Source organism: Ambystoma mexicanum, chromosome 10 (genome assembly GCF_040938575.1).
Source record: "Ambystoma mexicanum isolate Mex_15411 chromosome 10, UKY_AmexF1_1, whole genome shotgun sequence".
Classification (NCBI taxonomy): Eukaryota; Metazoa; Chordata; class Amphibia; order Caudata; family Ambystomatidae; genus Ambystoma; species Ambystoma mexicanum.
In genome coordinates this window covers 1,029,534,949-1,029,552,520 of record NC_090932.1, presented here as the reverse complement: position 1 = coordinate 1,029,552,520, position 17,572 = coordinate 1,029,534,949, and the positions used below count along the sequence as shown (strand labels likewise).

Here is a 17,572-nt window from a genome sequence, read left to right as displayed (position 1 = left end):
AAATGATTGGCTGCAAAAATAACATATGCTCAGGTACTGGTGCCCCCATAGCGAAAATCAAAAGCTGGCTTCCATGAATATACGCAGAGTAAGTGAACATATATCTTAAAGTGAAATATACAAATGTAGTTCAATTGACCTTCCCCTTAGACGAAAGTGCACAAGACAAAAAATCATTGGACTTTTAAAAAAAAGTAATAAACACCAGAAAAATAACCTGAGAGATGGGCCTCATTACACGGTAGGCGGTGGACCAAGGTGCTATTAGCACCTTGGTCCATGCCGGTAAAATACCGGCACCGCCTTGGTGGAAAGGGGAATTACCGCCCTATTCCAAGGTTGGCGGGGCGGTAATTCCCCCTTCCACCATTGCCCTTCCCCATTCCCATTCTTGCCCCATAGGGCATAATGGGAATGGGGAAGGTGCTAATTACGGTACCGCAAATTTGCGGTGCCGTAATTAGCACCAAGGTCCCTTAGCGGGTTGGTTTTTAACACCTGCTAAAAGCAGGCGTTAAAGTACCAACCCGCTAAGGGACCTCGTAGTAAGGCGGTAAGGGTTAACGGTCACCGGTACCATTACCGGTGACCGTTAACCCTTACCGCCTACCGTGTAATGAGGCCCTAAATGTTCCAATAAATATGCTGGCAAAGTAAACAAGGTGTTGACCTTTTAAACCCAGCAATCTGTAGTGAAATATTCCCTGGAAAACAAAATCCCAATACGAAACATTCTTGTGGTTAAGCGTCTACACTGGGAACATGCCAACCTGAGTAAAATCCTGGTAACCAAATACTTGAGCAAGCTTGGCAACATTAAAAAAATCCAAGGGGTTGCGTCCACCCTCTGAAATAAAGTTACGCTGTCCACCCCCATGTGTCCTGTACTTGTGCCCTGAAAAACAGCCACAATCAGGGCGAAATAACTGCACCGCTGTCCAGGATTGCAACCTCTCTTGCCACATCATGGGTAAATACTAATGACTTACTTTCCCCATCATCATTTCCCCTCCTCACCCCCATGTCTGGCTTTCAACAATACTCTGCTTTATAAAGATAACTATGTTAGGCAAAAACTGTACAATTGTGGCAATATCCCCCCAATCGTGACTGGGAGACTACAAATAAAAGAATGCCATTCAGCAAAAGGTTAGAAAATTGTCTCTCAGAGCTCTCAGAGAGCACTGGGAACATAGAAGAGCTTTAAACTATATTGGAGCATTTTATATATATAACAAAAGGTTATTCGAGTTTGCCTCACACATGCAAGCTGGATATGCAATTCTCTATTCGCAGCTCCTCAGCCAGAGATAGAAGCTCTTTTCATGTGGGCATACGTAGTTGTCTTCACAATTCCAACCAAAGCCGTCACACAAATCAGATGTTATTAGAAATTCATTGTTTGGGGGGTTTCCTATGGGAGTCCGACTCACCTTAACTATAGGGTGGCGACCACCATGATATGGAAGATTAAGGGGTGATAGTGGTCCTTAAGTAAAAGAGGCAGAAATTCATCTGGTATATTTGTCCCTGGTTTATGATGCGCATGAAGCTTTGTCTGGAGCTGCCGGGAATACGGGCTATTATGTGACCAAAAGCAGCCAGGACATAAAAGGAGGGCTAAGGAATCATAATGTCCCCTATTTCCCTGCAGCCTTTGTGCAAGAAGGCTATTAGCACCAGGGTGCTGGCTGAAGCTAGTGTCAGCCTTCGTTTGTCAGGAGAAATATGTAAATATTTTCATTCAATTTGGCTGCCAATTAATGGGTGCTCATGGCCTGGATCCACTTTTCGCTTTTGCAGATATTGAAGTGGAGTGCATCCATATTACGAGTGGAAAGCCCTGCCAAAGGAGTGCCAGCATGGGTGCAAGGAAGGCAAGAGGAGAGTGTCAGAGTTAGATAACGTAAGGCAGAGCTAGCGTGGCGGCAGAAGGGGGCCTCTAGGTGAACATAAATTCCAGTCGGTCAACAGGAACCAAGGTATACCAATGATTAATTCCCAGTTGCTCTCACTCCTGATTGGCCCACAGGAATGTCATGTTCCAACCCAGGTGTTAATAAAAGATTAAGGAAAGACACATTTCTTAAGATGAGTCTAGTTGCTAGGTTACTGAAATTGGAGCCGGAGACTTGACTTATGATCCCAGTTGTTGAAGCTGACGACACATGGTGAAACTCTGGTAAAATCGCTTGTTATCCATGTGTCTCTAATAATGTTTATGTGTAGTTTAAGAAGAATACGAAAAAGCCATGCACACTGTTTATTACTGTCCCAGTTACGTACATTACCCTGTCCTGATCACATCCTGTTGTCAATGATGCTTTCTCCGTCAGATCTCACAGGCTTGACTCTTCTATGTAGTGCACATATTCTTTGAAATGATCTCACTGCAGGAAATAGTCTGCACAAAGTCCTTGAGCAAAGACCATGCTACGGCTAATTAAAAACATGAGAAATCCCTATATTTCACCATGCAGATCTTCGACATTGCCCCCTGGCTGATGCGGCACCTTCCAGGTCCTCAGCAAGATATGTTTAAGTACAACACTTTCCTGGAGACATTTGTGAAGATGGAGATCAAACGGCACCAAGAGAACGGAATTCCAGAGGAGCCCCAGGACATGATCGACTTCTACCTGACCAAAATATCCAAAGTAAGTCCCTTCTGCTTCCATGATGTTTGGCCTTGCCTGATTGATGGTGGACATCGAAGCTGATGGAAAATATCACTGTTTAATTGGATAAAAGACACGCATGGCACTAACCATACTTAGTTGTGCCAAATGCAGTCTGGTGAATTATTTATACTCACAAAAAATGCCACTTGAAGAGCAAACTATCAAAGGAGCATAGTTAATGGTAAAGGTTTTGTGATACCTTAAATGGACTTGATTGTCTTTCCAAGGCTGCAACCATTAGCCTTATGGATCCCAGTCTACCTTGCATGTGACTTGTAAATGCCATCTATGTATTCCCATGGATTGATTCCATGATCCTGTGCTGCTTTTCCTCACTCCCTCACTGATCACATCTTTGACTAATGCATGGATTTTACCACCCCAAGTAAACAGATGTTTCCACTACCTCTTCCTCTAGCACTGTGGCCATCTTTGGTGCTTCTAGTTGAGACGTGGGGCAAACCCCAATGATTACCTAGTTTTTAGCTGCCAAGGTTCACTTTCCCATAGAATTGGTCTGAACCCACCCATCCCTTCTCAGGTTTGAGCCATTGTTCTCAGCCTTTGATGCTCTCTCCTTACCATATAGTGCAAACCATTAACAGCCCATCCAATTTACAGTAATTGTTTTCGAATGCGCAGCACAATTTCCGAAATGCCTCCTAAATGCTGCTAAAAGGGAGCTATAACATCTCACCCATCTGCCACTTATTATAAAATTAGCCTGATTGGCAAATCCATCTCGATTTCTCATGTCCACTGATCATAGAAGCAGCAGCTCTAAACCCCCCATATCACTTCTGTGCAGCAAATCTCTTTGTGATAGATTGCTTATAATCTTAGGGCACAGTAAAGAAATTAGAAATTGAATTCTGTACATTTAGTAGCTACCTACAACTATTTCAAGTAAGCATAAATGCTGCAAAATATACCTTTGTTCTGCAATATTTTAATTTTCTTGCTGACAAATCTGGAAGTCAATGTCACTATGTCTTGGGGAGTCTGAATAATCTATTGCATCCATATGCAAACAAGATCACCAAAATTGCATCCATCAGTACCCCAGGTGTGAAACCTCATTCTCCCCATAACAAAATTATTATCCATTGTTATCTATTCCAAATTGGAATGGAAAGACACAACCTAATTATCCAATTCTTTAGGGTGATAGTCCAGCTGTGTCCCATTTTCTTCCAGTTTGAGGGCAATCCAGTTGATTAATTTATAAAACCCTGGCTACAATCCTTTACCGTGTCATTTATTTTTCAATGTGCATATCTTCATAACCTCATAATTCCAATTTTAATGCTGCTTTGAACATCTCGAACCTGCCAAACGTGACTCTCATCAACTATCTAATCAACCCACACAGGTTTCTGATGACCCCACCTCTGCATATGATGAAGAAAACATGATCCGACTAGTGACTGATTTTTTCGGAGCCGGCACAGAGACTACCACTACCACCTTACGCTGGGCGCTCCTCCACATGGTGACACAACCAGCTATGCAAGGTGAGACCCTAAACAGGTGAAATCAGATTAAAAAAGTGTATGTAATCAACATGTTGAGTAGAAGTAAAGTGGATACTTGAAGTCTGAGGGTGTGCGTAGCTCCGCTAAGAGACTGCGTTTTGACACACGGTTGTGTAATCTCACCTAGACTCCCTGTGCTTGTGACAGCTGTCAAAGCTGCTGGTAATGAGGAAGAGTTTGTAGTGTGCACACGGTTAGAGCAACAATAGCATTCACTGAGGCTGCGCGATGGGCCCTCTAACGTTTACGGCAGTATTGAGGATCTCTATTCAAGAACACTCAACGCTTCTGAGAGTGTGAGTCTTTTGCGATCCTCTATGAGCAAGGGAGTGAGCATTAGAGATATGACATAAGCACAAGGTTCTACATTTACGAGGTGTGGTTTGTACCGCTGCTGCAGACTCAAAGTTCTGAATTCTCTAGAAGTGCAAGTGGACCAGGTTATGACCAGTTCTGAGCGAATTGCCGGCTCAGTCAAGCCTAGGTTGGTAGAAACTAAAACCAGTAAAGTCTAGAAGAGGTTTGACCATCTGTATGAAGCGATTTGATAGTCTCTCACTACTTTAAAGTGGACTAGTGTTCACTTCCCTGAAATCCACTTTCACAGTGGCTACCTATTAGCACTTAGATTCCAAATGACCAGTAGCTTTTTGAAGCCATGAATCAGCACAGATGAAAAACAGATGCTTGTATAAGTCAATAGGCTGAGAACCATGCCCAGAATCGACTCAGTAATAACATTACTTTTTGATGTAGCGCTTCATGCATAATTCACATCCGAGTAAATATTGTTATTATTACTAAATTAATGGTATTGAACTTTTCAACCTGGGAAGGTGTGATGAATCATTGATGATTCCTCCCAGAAATCTGGTCTGGGACCCTTCTCATGTGGCCAGGGAAAGGCAGATTCTTCCTGATCCCAACCCTGGGGGTGATGTACTGTAGGAAGATCACACAGGGCTAGAGGGAACAGACCAGGAAGACTGGGAAACCCCCTGTTTAACTTTCCCCATAATACCACACTTCTGACGGCTGTTTGCCAAGCCAAACAGCAAAATTAAAAAGAACAAATTATGTTATTGGGGACTACATGTCTCATAATGACAAGAGTACTGGGACGAGGAAGAGGGCTGAAGAGGCGTGCTATGACAGTAGTCATGCAATTACACCTAACAGCCCACACCTGAAGGGATCTGGGAGGCACAAAAGGCTGCCTTAGGTGCAGGCAATCAGAAGGAGCTGAAACTGTGGCTGGAGTAAGCTCTGTACTAGCAGAGGCAGAAGGGAGAGGACAAAGTGCTAGAAAAACAAGCAGAAGTGGGAGAACCGGAGGTATGGCAGAACGTAGATGTAGCAGATTTCATCTGCTTGTTCTGAGAGGGTCCTGGTTTCCCAAAATCTAACTTGCAGAGGCTGCGTAGCAGAAGACGTGCAGGGAGGCTGTGCTTCCCCATTTGAGGCAGATTGCCAGGATTGCTGTGCAGTAGCCGTGTTGCAGGCTGAAACAAAGAACTGCAGGTGAGTCGCAGGACTCGGGAGCAAGAGAGGCGCCAAAAGGGAGTTGCCGTATGGCAGACACCTTCAGCAAGGAAGAGCGCAGGTCCCTGAATAGCCAGAAGCAGCAGAGGTCGTGCCCAAAGTTGTCGAATCTGCAGAAAATGATCACAGAAGCCGGTGAGTCACACTGGGCGTTCTGATTCCTTGATATGATATGATATTTTATTTGTATCGTGCTCGTACACAAGTGTTTCAGAGCGCGACTAGGCAAGGGAGGGGAACAGCAGAGAACACAACACAACAACAACAACGATCTTACTACGCCCAGTGACATTGAGAACGCGCAAGTGCATGGGAATGGGAAAAAGTGCATGGAAGGCGGAGAGTGGAAAGTGCGGAGCAGAGGAGAGCAGATAAATAATCAATACAAATAAATAGAAAATGGAGTCAATAAACAGTGGTAGTGCAGCCAGCAAGTGGCAAGTGCTGTGTTTAAGGCAGCAGACTGGGTAAGTCTGATAAGTGCAGAAAAAGAAGAAACATGGGGGGCTGTAAGGGTACAGATACAGTCCCCAGTGCAAGGAGTGGCCAGGAGGCTGTGAAGGAGGGTGTCAGGGTGAGCAGGTACCTGAGCCCAGGGGGAGCGAAGGCGGAAGCAAAGGGGAAGGTCTTGAGGTTTTTCCATAACCAGAGATGGTTCTCCTCAAGTTTTAGATTGGCAGGGAGGCTGTTCCAGGGAGAGGTCCCAGCCAAAGATAGAGATCTACCCACAGCTCGTTTCTTTGAAAAACGATTGACCCAGAGGGAGTTAGAGGTAGAGGAGCGAAGAGCTTGAGAGAGCAGATATTTGCAGAGGGATAGCCGAAGGTATTTTAGACCCAGGCCCCAGAAAGCCTTGTGGACAATGCAGAGGGTTTTGAATTCCTTAGACGAACATTGCCGGCAACAGTATCGATTTTCCAATATTCACTCGCTTATAAGTTAAAGCGAGCTGAAATGTTTGTTGAATTCTTTAAACAAAGGGACAATGGGAAAGTAGAACTCGCGTGTGAACGAGTAATTCACAACATACTCGTGTTGAGAGAAAACGTTACAAAGACCATTGCTAAACTCTTAAAGCTCATAAACTTTATGAAGAAGTGGTCACGTGTCTTCCATTACACCAAATAACATTGCAAACCTCTAACCTTTGTAAAACCTATTAAGAAGTGGTCATATGTACCTAATTTCAATTTTGAAAAGAATACTGAACTGTAATCCTTTATTAACACAAACAATCACAACTCATGCAAGAAGCCAAGTGGGTAAACATTGTATCATTGCATATGTGGCTGAAGAGAAAGAGCAAGCATTGGCCAATCCAAGAGTCTGTCCCTAATTGACACTGAAAGCAGCCATTCTCAGCACCAGAACATAATTGTATCCATACTGTAAGGCCAATAGAAGTACAATCTTGCTTAAGACATCAATGTGCAAGTACTGACTGAAGCCAAGATAGTGGCACTAAGAGTTGTGGGTAATTGTTGGCTAACAGTTGGCAGAGAAAGTGAAGGCAAAATTGTGGAAGGGGAAGGGGAACGTGCTGCTCATAAAAATTGTCAAGTCTGTCTTGAGTCTTTAATACTACTGAAGCACTGGTGGTGTAACTGATTGTCAGTGGATGCAAACTTTCAGTGACCCAAGTGAAGTGGAATGCTATGAAGCAAAGGAGAATGTCTTCATGGTAAACTATAGCAGAGGTGAAGTAGTTGAAGTGGGAGTAGTAGTAGTACTGTGAAGTCATCCAGACAAATAAACCTATTGCGAAGTCTAATACTGAAGCTGTGGCTGTAACACAAAGTACGGAAACTGAGGTTGCATCACAAATTGAATAGAAGAAAAAGTACTGTTAACAAAGAATTACGTTCCAATAACCTTCTAGAAGTTGTATATCTTTTGAACTGTATCAAGTCTTCTTGAAAGTAGTGAGAAAACATTGTGGCTGGGAATAACACTGGTGCTATTCTGAGGAAGTGGACAGTCTGTATTTATTCAGGAAGAAGAACTCTGTTGTTGGCACTTTGGTTAACACAACTTTACCTGGTATCAAATGAAAAAGTATTTTTATAAAAATCGGGGGAAAAAAAATGATTTACAATGACCGCTTTGTGACCACACAGTGCAGTCTTTCTAAATCAAACTGCCATGCCCCTGCCTCACACTGGTGTGCACAGGGGCTGACAAGCATGGTCAGGGAAGGAAAGACATATTGAGGGAGGGGTAAGTATGTTTGTTGTGTGTGTGTGTTTGGGGAGTAAGTGTGTGTTGGTCTGGGAAGTGTGTGGTGGGTGAGGAAATGGGAGGTTTGGGGGATTAAACCCCCCCAATTTACACGGCAACACACGGGAGAGGGTAGAGGTAGGGACAGGATCGCCTTCCGAAGGGGTGGGGGCAGTTTGTAATATTTGGGCATTTTAAATGCGACACAAAAAACGGGGCGCAAACAAATCAGTCTTTTTTTGTGTTCAGCCTTTACAATGCGGAAATATCACATAGAAGCCTTTACCTTGCTATTGGAATTTCAAGAACTGCATTAAGATTTTGCTACCTATGTGGATGTCCTTTTTCATTTGATGATCAGTGGAGTTGAACTAACCTTGAATCCTGGGAAGTTCACTCAGGTTACTGAAAAGGTTCACCAGAAACTGTAACTGTCCTGGTTTATGTGAATTGAATTCCCATATATATTCTTTTTATTGTATGTTTAAGTGTGAGGGCCAGAGTGGTTCCCCTTAATTTTGGTAGGCAGGGAAATCCTCAGCAGAGTAGGTATATTGAGGGATTTACTATTATTTTCATCTTAATAAAATGGCATGTTTTGAACAATCATCAAACAGTTGTCCGCCTCGCATTGCTGACCCCTCACAAAGGACAGAGGGCTTAATCAGCCATATTGAAACCCAAAAGTATATCTATCAATTTTCAGATTGGACATCTGTTTATGAAATTTAGATTATTTCTGCTAGAATCATGGGAAATACCAGGACCCAGTTTAAAATTACAAGAAATTGACAGAATGTGTATTTTTACTCAACAAAGGTGTATGAAAGAGACTTTAAAGTATCTTGTTATTAACTGTCAAGCTTTAGATCACAAGGGAGTTGAATTCTTTACACAGTTTGTTAGGGATCCATAGTTTTAAACCCTTAAACATTTTGGGGGTCGCTGCATAAATGGGTGCTACGTGTTGCTTATGTTGGTGCTGGGAGGGTACTTATCAGATATATTAGAGAATTCATTTTACTGAGGTAAGCATGAAACTGGATTCTAGCAATGAAAGAAGAACTTTGGGCCTCATTACAAGTATGGCGGTCCAATAAAAATGTGCAGTAAAGTGGTAGTAATTCCGTTACCACACTTTATCGCTGCATTACTGCACCATCGTACTGTGAGTTCTGACAGTAAGATGGAAGCTTTTCTAAGAGCAGAAAGATCACGGTAAATCTTCCACACTGCTCCCAAAACTCATTAGATTTACTGTGCAGTATTACCGCTCACGGAAAATCTGCTAAAAATCCCTATGGAGACTAACATCACCGTGCCGCCACTTGTAATACCATGGTAAATCCACGGGACAGGGTGGCAGTAACAGTAAAACAATGTGCTGATAATAACTCTGCCCAAGCTCTAAATGAAGACATTTTGGCCCATATCTTGAATAGCAAAAGAGCCTTTGAGATCCCGTGGGTAAATATGGTAGTGAGGGAATTGTATGGCGTATGTACATCCATCTCTAACAATCTTTCCTCTCTGTGTGGGAAAATTACTTCACAGAAATGGAAAACTCAGCTATAAAGTCACTAGGCAGATTATCGATTTCAGGGACAATCCAGTAAACCAACTAACAGATTTATGGAGATGCTGTCATCTACAGAATCTATGGCCTTTTGTACCTCACAGGCATCTTCAATACAAGATGCATTCAGCTTTATTTAGGGAGCATAATTGGCAGTTGATTGAGGCTTGTAATTTCTTTGGGTTTCCATGACCAAAAATCCCACACCATACAACGCTGTGGATTTGGCATTTGCTTTGCATATTCTTAGCATTATCTCGACTCGTTGAGTTGTATAAGCAGTGGCAAATTTAGAAAACGTACCTATAGCCTGCCTCCATTTAGAGGCCTGTATAATTATATGGCTTTGAGGATTGAGATTAGAAGTAAATCTAATGCGTGGGCAATCGTAGTGCTTAACCGCTTGCACAGAATTCTTTAAATAAACGGAGGTCTTCCTTTTTTACACGAGAGAAGCACATTTTTGAAGACTTTGCGACAAAAACCTCCAGATCCAAGTTATTTGTAGCTGCAATATAGGCAAAGTGACACAGAAACGAAGATGAAAGAAAAGTAAAATAGTGTGTGTAAAGCGAGAGTGGAGGCCAGAAATAATCAATTCAAAGATGAGTACAGGGCAGATCCACATACTGACACTTGTTTGGACGCAATGGGATTGGTTTCGATTGGAGTGGCTGGGGTGAGGTCATGTTCATTTGATTCAGGTTCCCTTGGATTGGGCTTGACCTTTGGCATATGGGCCCCCCTGCAAATATATTCCCAGCTGTAGGGGTGGCATGGTATCACAAGTATGACACTGACACAATGGTTACAATTTGTAAAACCTTTATTGAAATGGTTGGGGTTGGAGAACCCCCTAATATGCCCTATAACTAAGATGGGAGTAGTCTCTACCATCAAATAATAAATAACACAGTCATAGTGGAGTCTGTCAAATCAAAATGGCCTATTCCAACAAAACCTAATGCCAGCCCGATCTCTTGTACAAAAACGTGAATAAAGGAGAAATGTATGCAAAAGGAAAGATCAGTGTTCAAATTAATAAATGTGGTTGAACCAGCTCTCCTCCCCATGTTAGCCCTCACAGAGTAAGGCTGTCCCTGTAGGCAGGATGACACACTCTGGCTCGGCTTCCAACACAAATACAGTTCTGGAACTTGGATCGAGGCTCGACTGGCCTTCCATGTTTAAGTCTCTTTTCTCAACTTCCAAAAATACAATTTCAACTAAAAAGTTCACAAAGATCCCCCTGTGCCAAGCTCAGACCTCTCACGATAAATTTCAACACAAACTTGCAAGGGAGGGGGGTGGGGGAGCTCCCTTCCCCAAGCTTCCTTTACTTCAGTTCTCCCTCTATCGGGCTCTGATCCCTTTCGAAGGCTTTCGAATGTATGTGGCTTACTTTTCAGACCACTGCAGGACCACTTTGACTCAAAATGTATAGTTCAACTTTTACTTTCCCCTTTCTATGAGTTAAACTTCCTTGTCACTTTTGCTTTATATTCGCTTTCTTGCTTCGAACAATTTACCTTTCACAGAGATTTTCGAGTGGGCTCCTTCCTTTCGCCGGACCACTCCATTACTTAGTATCGCTGAACTCGCAGCCGTCTTGTACTTCAAAGTTAATTCACAGGTCTTTCTTTCCTTGCATCTCATTCACATGCGTGCAGTCACTTGTGATAAAAAGTTGCTATTTCAAACTTTAACACACACCAGTCTTTCAGGTCTCTTGCCAACTCACTGGCTGTGTGCGTCTCTTCTTTGCTTTACGATTTCCACTTCACGAGTCAAGGTTAGTACCACAGGCTTGGTCTTGCATCCCCAACTCTGCCGTTCACCCAGTAGGGTCCCGGGCATCCTTGAAACACAATGCAGTTTTCACTTGTGGCATCTGGCCTTCTCCACATGTCTCTTGCGGCCTGTCAGAGGCAACGACCTCAAGTAGGGAACTCTGGGGTTTTCCGATCTGCTGCTCTCGTCCCTTGGTCCGTCGCTCAGCTCCAATAGGTTTGCCTTCATCTCAGAAGTCCTGCTCGTTCTGTGTTCTGCCTTGCTCAGAGTGTGTGTTTAGGAGTTGCCTTTTATTCATGTGCGGAGAGCTAACTGGTATCAGGTGTATGCACTTAGTGTAAAGTGCCTGTCTTTGCCTGACCCAATTAACGTGACATGTCCAGTGTGATGTGAGAGAGTTAGTCTGGTTACTCTTAGTCACCCTCTTCTTCGGCCCAGTGTTTGTGTAAAAAGGGGGAGGGGGTTGAGACTTTGGAAATTCCTGCTAAGTAGGATGGGGTAGTTGAACAAAGAAGGGGGGAATAACGTGTCTCACCATTGGCTGCCTCACCCCCAGCCCCCAAAGACCCCTCACCCAGGTGATCCTCCCTCACTGGTCCACCCCCACTGGTCCACCACCAGGTGCCCTGGCCACCTGAGGGAGAGATCCCTGGGGACTAGCGGGAGAGACACCCTCTGGTTGCTCACATACCCTCCTTCCCCTATGCAATGTAGCCCAATTTCTTTCTCTTGGAAAATGGTTAAGGAAATTGACGTTACCCTGTTCTTTACCTTTTCGGTGTCCCACAGTGAAACACTAGGGTTGCAGGTATAAGAACCATTGCATGACTCAAGGGTTAGAGTCCTTGCGTTGGCTTATCCATACTAAAGGTGAGTGGTTGGTAACAAGTTTGAACTTTCTCCGTAGAAGATAGTACCTTAGATGGGCGACTGCCCATTTGATGGCAAGAGACTCTAATACCAACACAGAGTAGTTCTTCTCACATGGGAAGAGTTTCCGACTCGTGAACTGGATGGGATATTCTAGCCCATCATGTATTTGTGATAAAAGTACTCCTAACCCTGTGAAAGAGGCATCAGTTTGTAACACAAATTCTTTTGAAAAGTCCACTACTTTTAGAATTGGGTTCTGACACAAGGTTTGTTTTAGGTTGTTTAGGTTGAGGATGCATCATCCTCAACAGTCCAGTGAATCTTCTGGGGTTCCGCATTCCTGCCTGTTAACCTGGCTGTTCTGTCTGAGAAATTTGGGATAAACCTATGGTAATAACCAATCAATCCTAGGAATGTTCTGTGGTCTCTCCTGGTCTTGGGTGTGGGGGCATCCAGGACGGATTTTGCTTTTTCTTGCTGGGGCTGGAAACGGCCATTCCCTACAAAGAAGCCGAGGTATTTCACGGCCAATTGAGCCAGCTTACATTTGGATGGATTGGCAGTTTATCCGGCCTCTCTGAGGGTCCTCATAATATTAGAAAGATGAAAAAGATGGCCTTCCCATCAGAAAATCCTAAAAAAATAAACCAACAGTGTCCTATCTGTAGATTTATGGACATCCCAAGTTTTCCCATGAATGACTATTTCGTCAATATATGCCCCACAGAAATCAGAGTAGGGCTGTAATATCCTGTCCATAAGTCGTTGGAAAGTGGCTGGGCCCCATGCAGGCCAAAAAGGAGCACTTTGTACTGGATTAGTCCCAGAGGTGTTCAGAAAGCTGTATTTTTCCTTATCAGGTCCATATACTGGGACCTGCCAATATCCCTTGGTTAAATCTAGGGTTGATAGCAATGTGGCATTTCCAAGTTTATCTGTTAACTCATTGATGCATGGGATAGGATGGCATCGAAGGCGGAGATGGCGTTAACCTGCCTGAAGTCTATGCAAAACCTCCAAGAATGATCAGGTTTAGTTACCAACAAAATAGGGGAGGGCCATGGACTTGAAGAGGGCTCGATAATGTTTGCCTTAGGCATTTTATTCACTTCCTCAACCCCTATTTGTTTTCATGCTTCTGGGAGTATATAGGATTTCAAATGGATCACTTTTCCCTTTGGTGTTCTGATATAATGATAAGTACCATGTCTTCTTCCCGGTTTCTCCCAGAATACATCAGGGAATGCCATAATAAGGTTGTTTAAATCTTCTTGTTTCTGGGGGCATGGCTTGGAGCGCCAGCGATGTGGCTGCTCCCCTGAGGCCGGCCGTGCGAGGCCCGCCGCTTCTGGGCCCCTAATGCGGCTCTACGCCTCGATACCGGAGCCCGGCTGATCCTATGGACGTCGGATGGCCTGGGGCTCATACAGGCTGAAGCGGGGATCATAACGCCCAGCGGGGACGAAGTTATTCGCCCCGGCTTCCCGAGCCGTCCTCAGCGACGAATTCCCAAGATGGCGGCCGAGCTCATCCCCCGGCCCAGGAGGGCGAAGAGAGCTCCTTGAAGCCGCATCCGGACGCGGCTCAGCTCCTCGAGTGCCCGGGGCGCGGCGGAGTGGCACCAGCCCCCCGGACTTTTCCTCCGGTGGTCTCCCCGAAGCGACCGCTGCGCAGCTGAGCCGCCCGCGGGGGGCCTCCGCTTCCCGCACTACCGGCCCAGGCCTGCCCGCGGCTACCCGACGAAGAACGGCACGGACGGTGCCTATCAGGTAGGGGCTGCTGGGGGTGAGGACCCGGGTGGGGGGCTGGCCTCCCATCCCTCCGGGGCCACACGAGAGGAGCCCTCCAGACCTGCCACAGCACCTGAGGTGGGGGCCACACCACCCCCCCCCTCCGTCCCCCGGCGACCCCGGAGCGGGCTCCAGCCTCCACTCCTCGCTACCCGACCAATACCCGGAGATCCTGACCCCATACGCCACATTCCTGGGGCGCCCCGGCCCATACCGACGTCTGGGGCTTCCGTCCTGGCCCGGGACCTGGAGGTCCCCTCCCATTATCATCCCCACCAGGGGATCCGGGCCTGGGTCCACGGAGGAGGGGTGGTCCTGGCCTGGCCGCGTTGGGGGGTCCACAGCTGCAAGCCCCGAGGAGGGCCTGACCTACGCACCACGAACCAACGCCGCCCACCTGGAGCCCCGGCCTAAGGCCCTCACTGACGCCCCTCGATGCGGCTAGGCTAACCCCCGGGCCTGGCCGCCCCTCCGCCCCGGGCTACCCCTGACTCCGGAGGGGAAGCCCCCCCTCAGCTACAGAAGCGACTTGGCTGCGTATTTCCTGGGGCGCCCCAGCCCACTGTATCACCCGCTCTTTCTCCCTGGCCCAGTCCCAAGCGGGCGCACAACAATCTATCTACCCACCGGGACCTACGCCCCACACATCTGCCCACCACCAAGATCTGGAGAGCTCACCCCCTTATTTGAAGCCACTGTGCACCGGCCAAGCTCGGAACCAGCATTCCCTCTCCTCAATCAAGAGCCTTGACGCCCGACCACATGGTGGGCCTTCCAAACCATCTCCCCACCCACGATTCGCCACCATGTCTAGACAGTCGAAAGCTACTAAAAACGTGGACATTGCCACCATGCTCACCGCTCCTGACAAGGGAAAGAAACCGGATTCAGCTAAACCCACCCCAACGATCTCCCAGGAGGAGGGTGACACCCCAGCTACCAGAGGTGATCTACTGGCGTTTATGGCAGACATCAAAGCTGAGTTTCGGTCCTGCATGTCGGAACTCACCACCAAATTGGAACAAACGGACCACAGGGTGACCGAGGTGGAGCAGAGACTGAGTGAGATCGAGGACCGCTCCCAAGACCAAACATCTGCTATGGGAGATATCCAGCAAACAGTAAGAGCCCTCCAAGACAGGTGCGAAATCCTCGAACACAAACAAGAAGACTTAGAAAACAGAGCCCGTCGGAATAACCTCCGAATCCGGGGAGTTCCGTCCTCAGTCCTCGACAAAAATCTTGCAGATTACATAGGAGACCTCTTCCAAACCCTCCTCCCACAACTAGATAAATCCCAACTGCTGCTGGACCGGACTCACAGACTGCGTCCGCGTCGGGGAGTAGACTCCGACCAGTTCCCAGATGTCATTACAAGAGTTCACTATTTCTCCACAAAAGAAGCTATCTCCGCTATCAGTCGGTCCGGAGATGAACTCTCCTTCCAAGGTCACCCTCTTCAAATTTATCAGGACCTCTCCCTCTCAACCCTACAGAAAAGAAGGGCTCTCCGACCTTTAGCCCTCTTCCTCCAGGAGCGTCAAGTCAAATATAGATGGCTCTTCCCCACAGCATTGCAATTTTCTTATAATGGCTCCCTCCGGAGAATATCCCATTTAGAAGATGCCGCTAAAATCATGCAGAAATCCTCCTCCTCCGAAGGAACTATCTCCCCAGACTTGGATGCTTCAGGGAGCCCTACGTCAGCCTTCCCTCCCCAACCCAGGCGACCCTCATGGTCCAGGGCCTCCCGAAACAACAGAAAATGATAGCCGGAGTCCGAGCGGCCCTAAATATCCTCCGCTCCTCCGGCGTCCCGGACGCCCAACGCCCTTTCAGCTAAACCCAGAAGCAGCAACTCCGGCCCAACACAGTCCTATGTTCACCCAGTGCGGCGGGCTTCTTTCACGGCCTATGCCCCCCTCCAAGGTCCGCTCCATTTTAGAGTCCTTGGATGCGTACGTTACTTTTTCAGATACAATTGGCCCTGTTGGCCTGGGGTGGGGTTACACCCACAATGTTTCCCACCCCGCCAGTTAAAAAGTTGGCCTCCCGTTGGGGGCCTCCGTTAAAACTGCAAGTGCGGTACAGATCGCTTCTACACCCTCTTCACGATGGCAGCTAATGGACAACCTGGAGTCCCCCCTCCATCCCCCAAGCATGGAACCTCTAGCTCCCCGATCCCGGAACACCAGACGCTGAGATGCCTTTCCTGGAATGTTAACGGACTCAACTCTCCCCCCAAGCGCAAATCGATTCTCCAGAAGCTACAAGATGAGGAGGCCGGAGTGGTGTTCCTTCAAGAGACTCATCTCCTCCCGGCAGACTTCGGTCGTCTCCGATCTAGCATGTATCCACGCCAGTTTTTCGCCTCGGGGAACTCTAAAAAGGGGGGCACAGCAATTATGTTCCGGAAAGACCTGCACCCCCAGATCTTAGATTCCATGATGTGCCCGGAGGGCCGCTTCGTGGCCATCAAATGCTTCCTACTGGGGGACCTCTACACCCTGGTATCGGCATATGCACCCAATTCGGGACAGGCAACTTTCTATGATTCACTGGGCTCCTCCCTCTCAAGCTTTGCGGAAGGCCAGACAATAATTGGAGGGGACTTCAATGGGGTTCCAGACCCCACTAAGGACAAATCCCACCCCCCTGCTCTTGGCGAGTTCGGTCAGGCCCTCAGTCTGCTGCGGCTCTTCAGAACCCTGGAGGTGGTGGATAGATGGCGGGTGCTTCACCCCACCGAGAAGGATTACTCTTTCTTCTCGGGCGTTCACCGAACTTATTCCAGAATTGACCTCCTCCTATCTTCCCCCCAAACTCTCGTCCTCGCTAATGAGGTATCTATAGGCCAGCGAATTCTATCAGACCATGCTCCGATAATAATGGAATTAAGCATTCAGAACACCCACGCTAAGGCGCCACGCAGATGGGCGCTCTATGACCCGATCCTCGATGATATGTCAATCAGAGACAATATAACTACCACCATCAAGAACTTCTTTGAGGAGAACCCAGCCGCGGACACCTCCCTAGCCAATAACTGGGATGCAATGAAGGCTGTAGTTCGGGGATCCCTGATAGCCCAAGGCGTAGCATACCATCGAAACCGGAAACACGTCCGTTTATCCTTGGAGGAGGACTTGCGAGCAGCTGAGGAAGCCCAGAAAAAGAGTGGCTGGTCTCCCAGAACGCAAAGAGCGCTTCGTTCGGCCAGGAAGAAACTGGAGGCCCATTATACGGAACATACTGCGCAACTTTTGGCGAAGACCAAACAATTTTACTACGCCAAAAGCAACAAGGCCAACAAGCTGCTGGTAGCCAAGCTAGCTAAAACAAGACGGACTAACACAATTATAGGGCTCCGAGACCCACGGGGGGTGATGCATCACTTCGAACAGATGAAACTACAACTAGCTTCGGACCACTTAACCCAGGTCATGACAGCGCCCCCCCGAGATCGGACGAGGCAGGAGGCATACCTGCGAAACGCAGCCTTAACGCGTCTCCCAGACTCCACACGAGAGCAGTTGGAAGCCCCAATAACAGATGAAGAAGTCGACG

General features: G+C 46.9%; 1 protein-coding gene across 1 annotated transcript in view; it reads left to right on the top strand.

Moving 5' to 3' along the window:
- The window catches only part of LOC138491960 (cytochrome P450 2J4-like), a 169,796-nt gene that overhangs the window by 89,665 nt on the left and 62,559 nt on the right, over positions 1 to 17,572 (top strand). The window contains exons 5-6 of the mRNA XM_069618847.1: positions 2,481 to 2,657; positions 4,054 to 4,195. Of these exons, the coding sequence (XP_069474948.1) occupies positions 2,481 to 2,657; positions 4,054 to 4,195 (319 nt within the window). The remainder of the gene's footprint in view (positions 1 to 2,480; positions 2,658 to 4,053; positions 4,196 to 17,572) is intronic.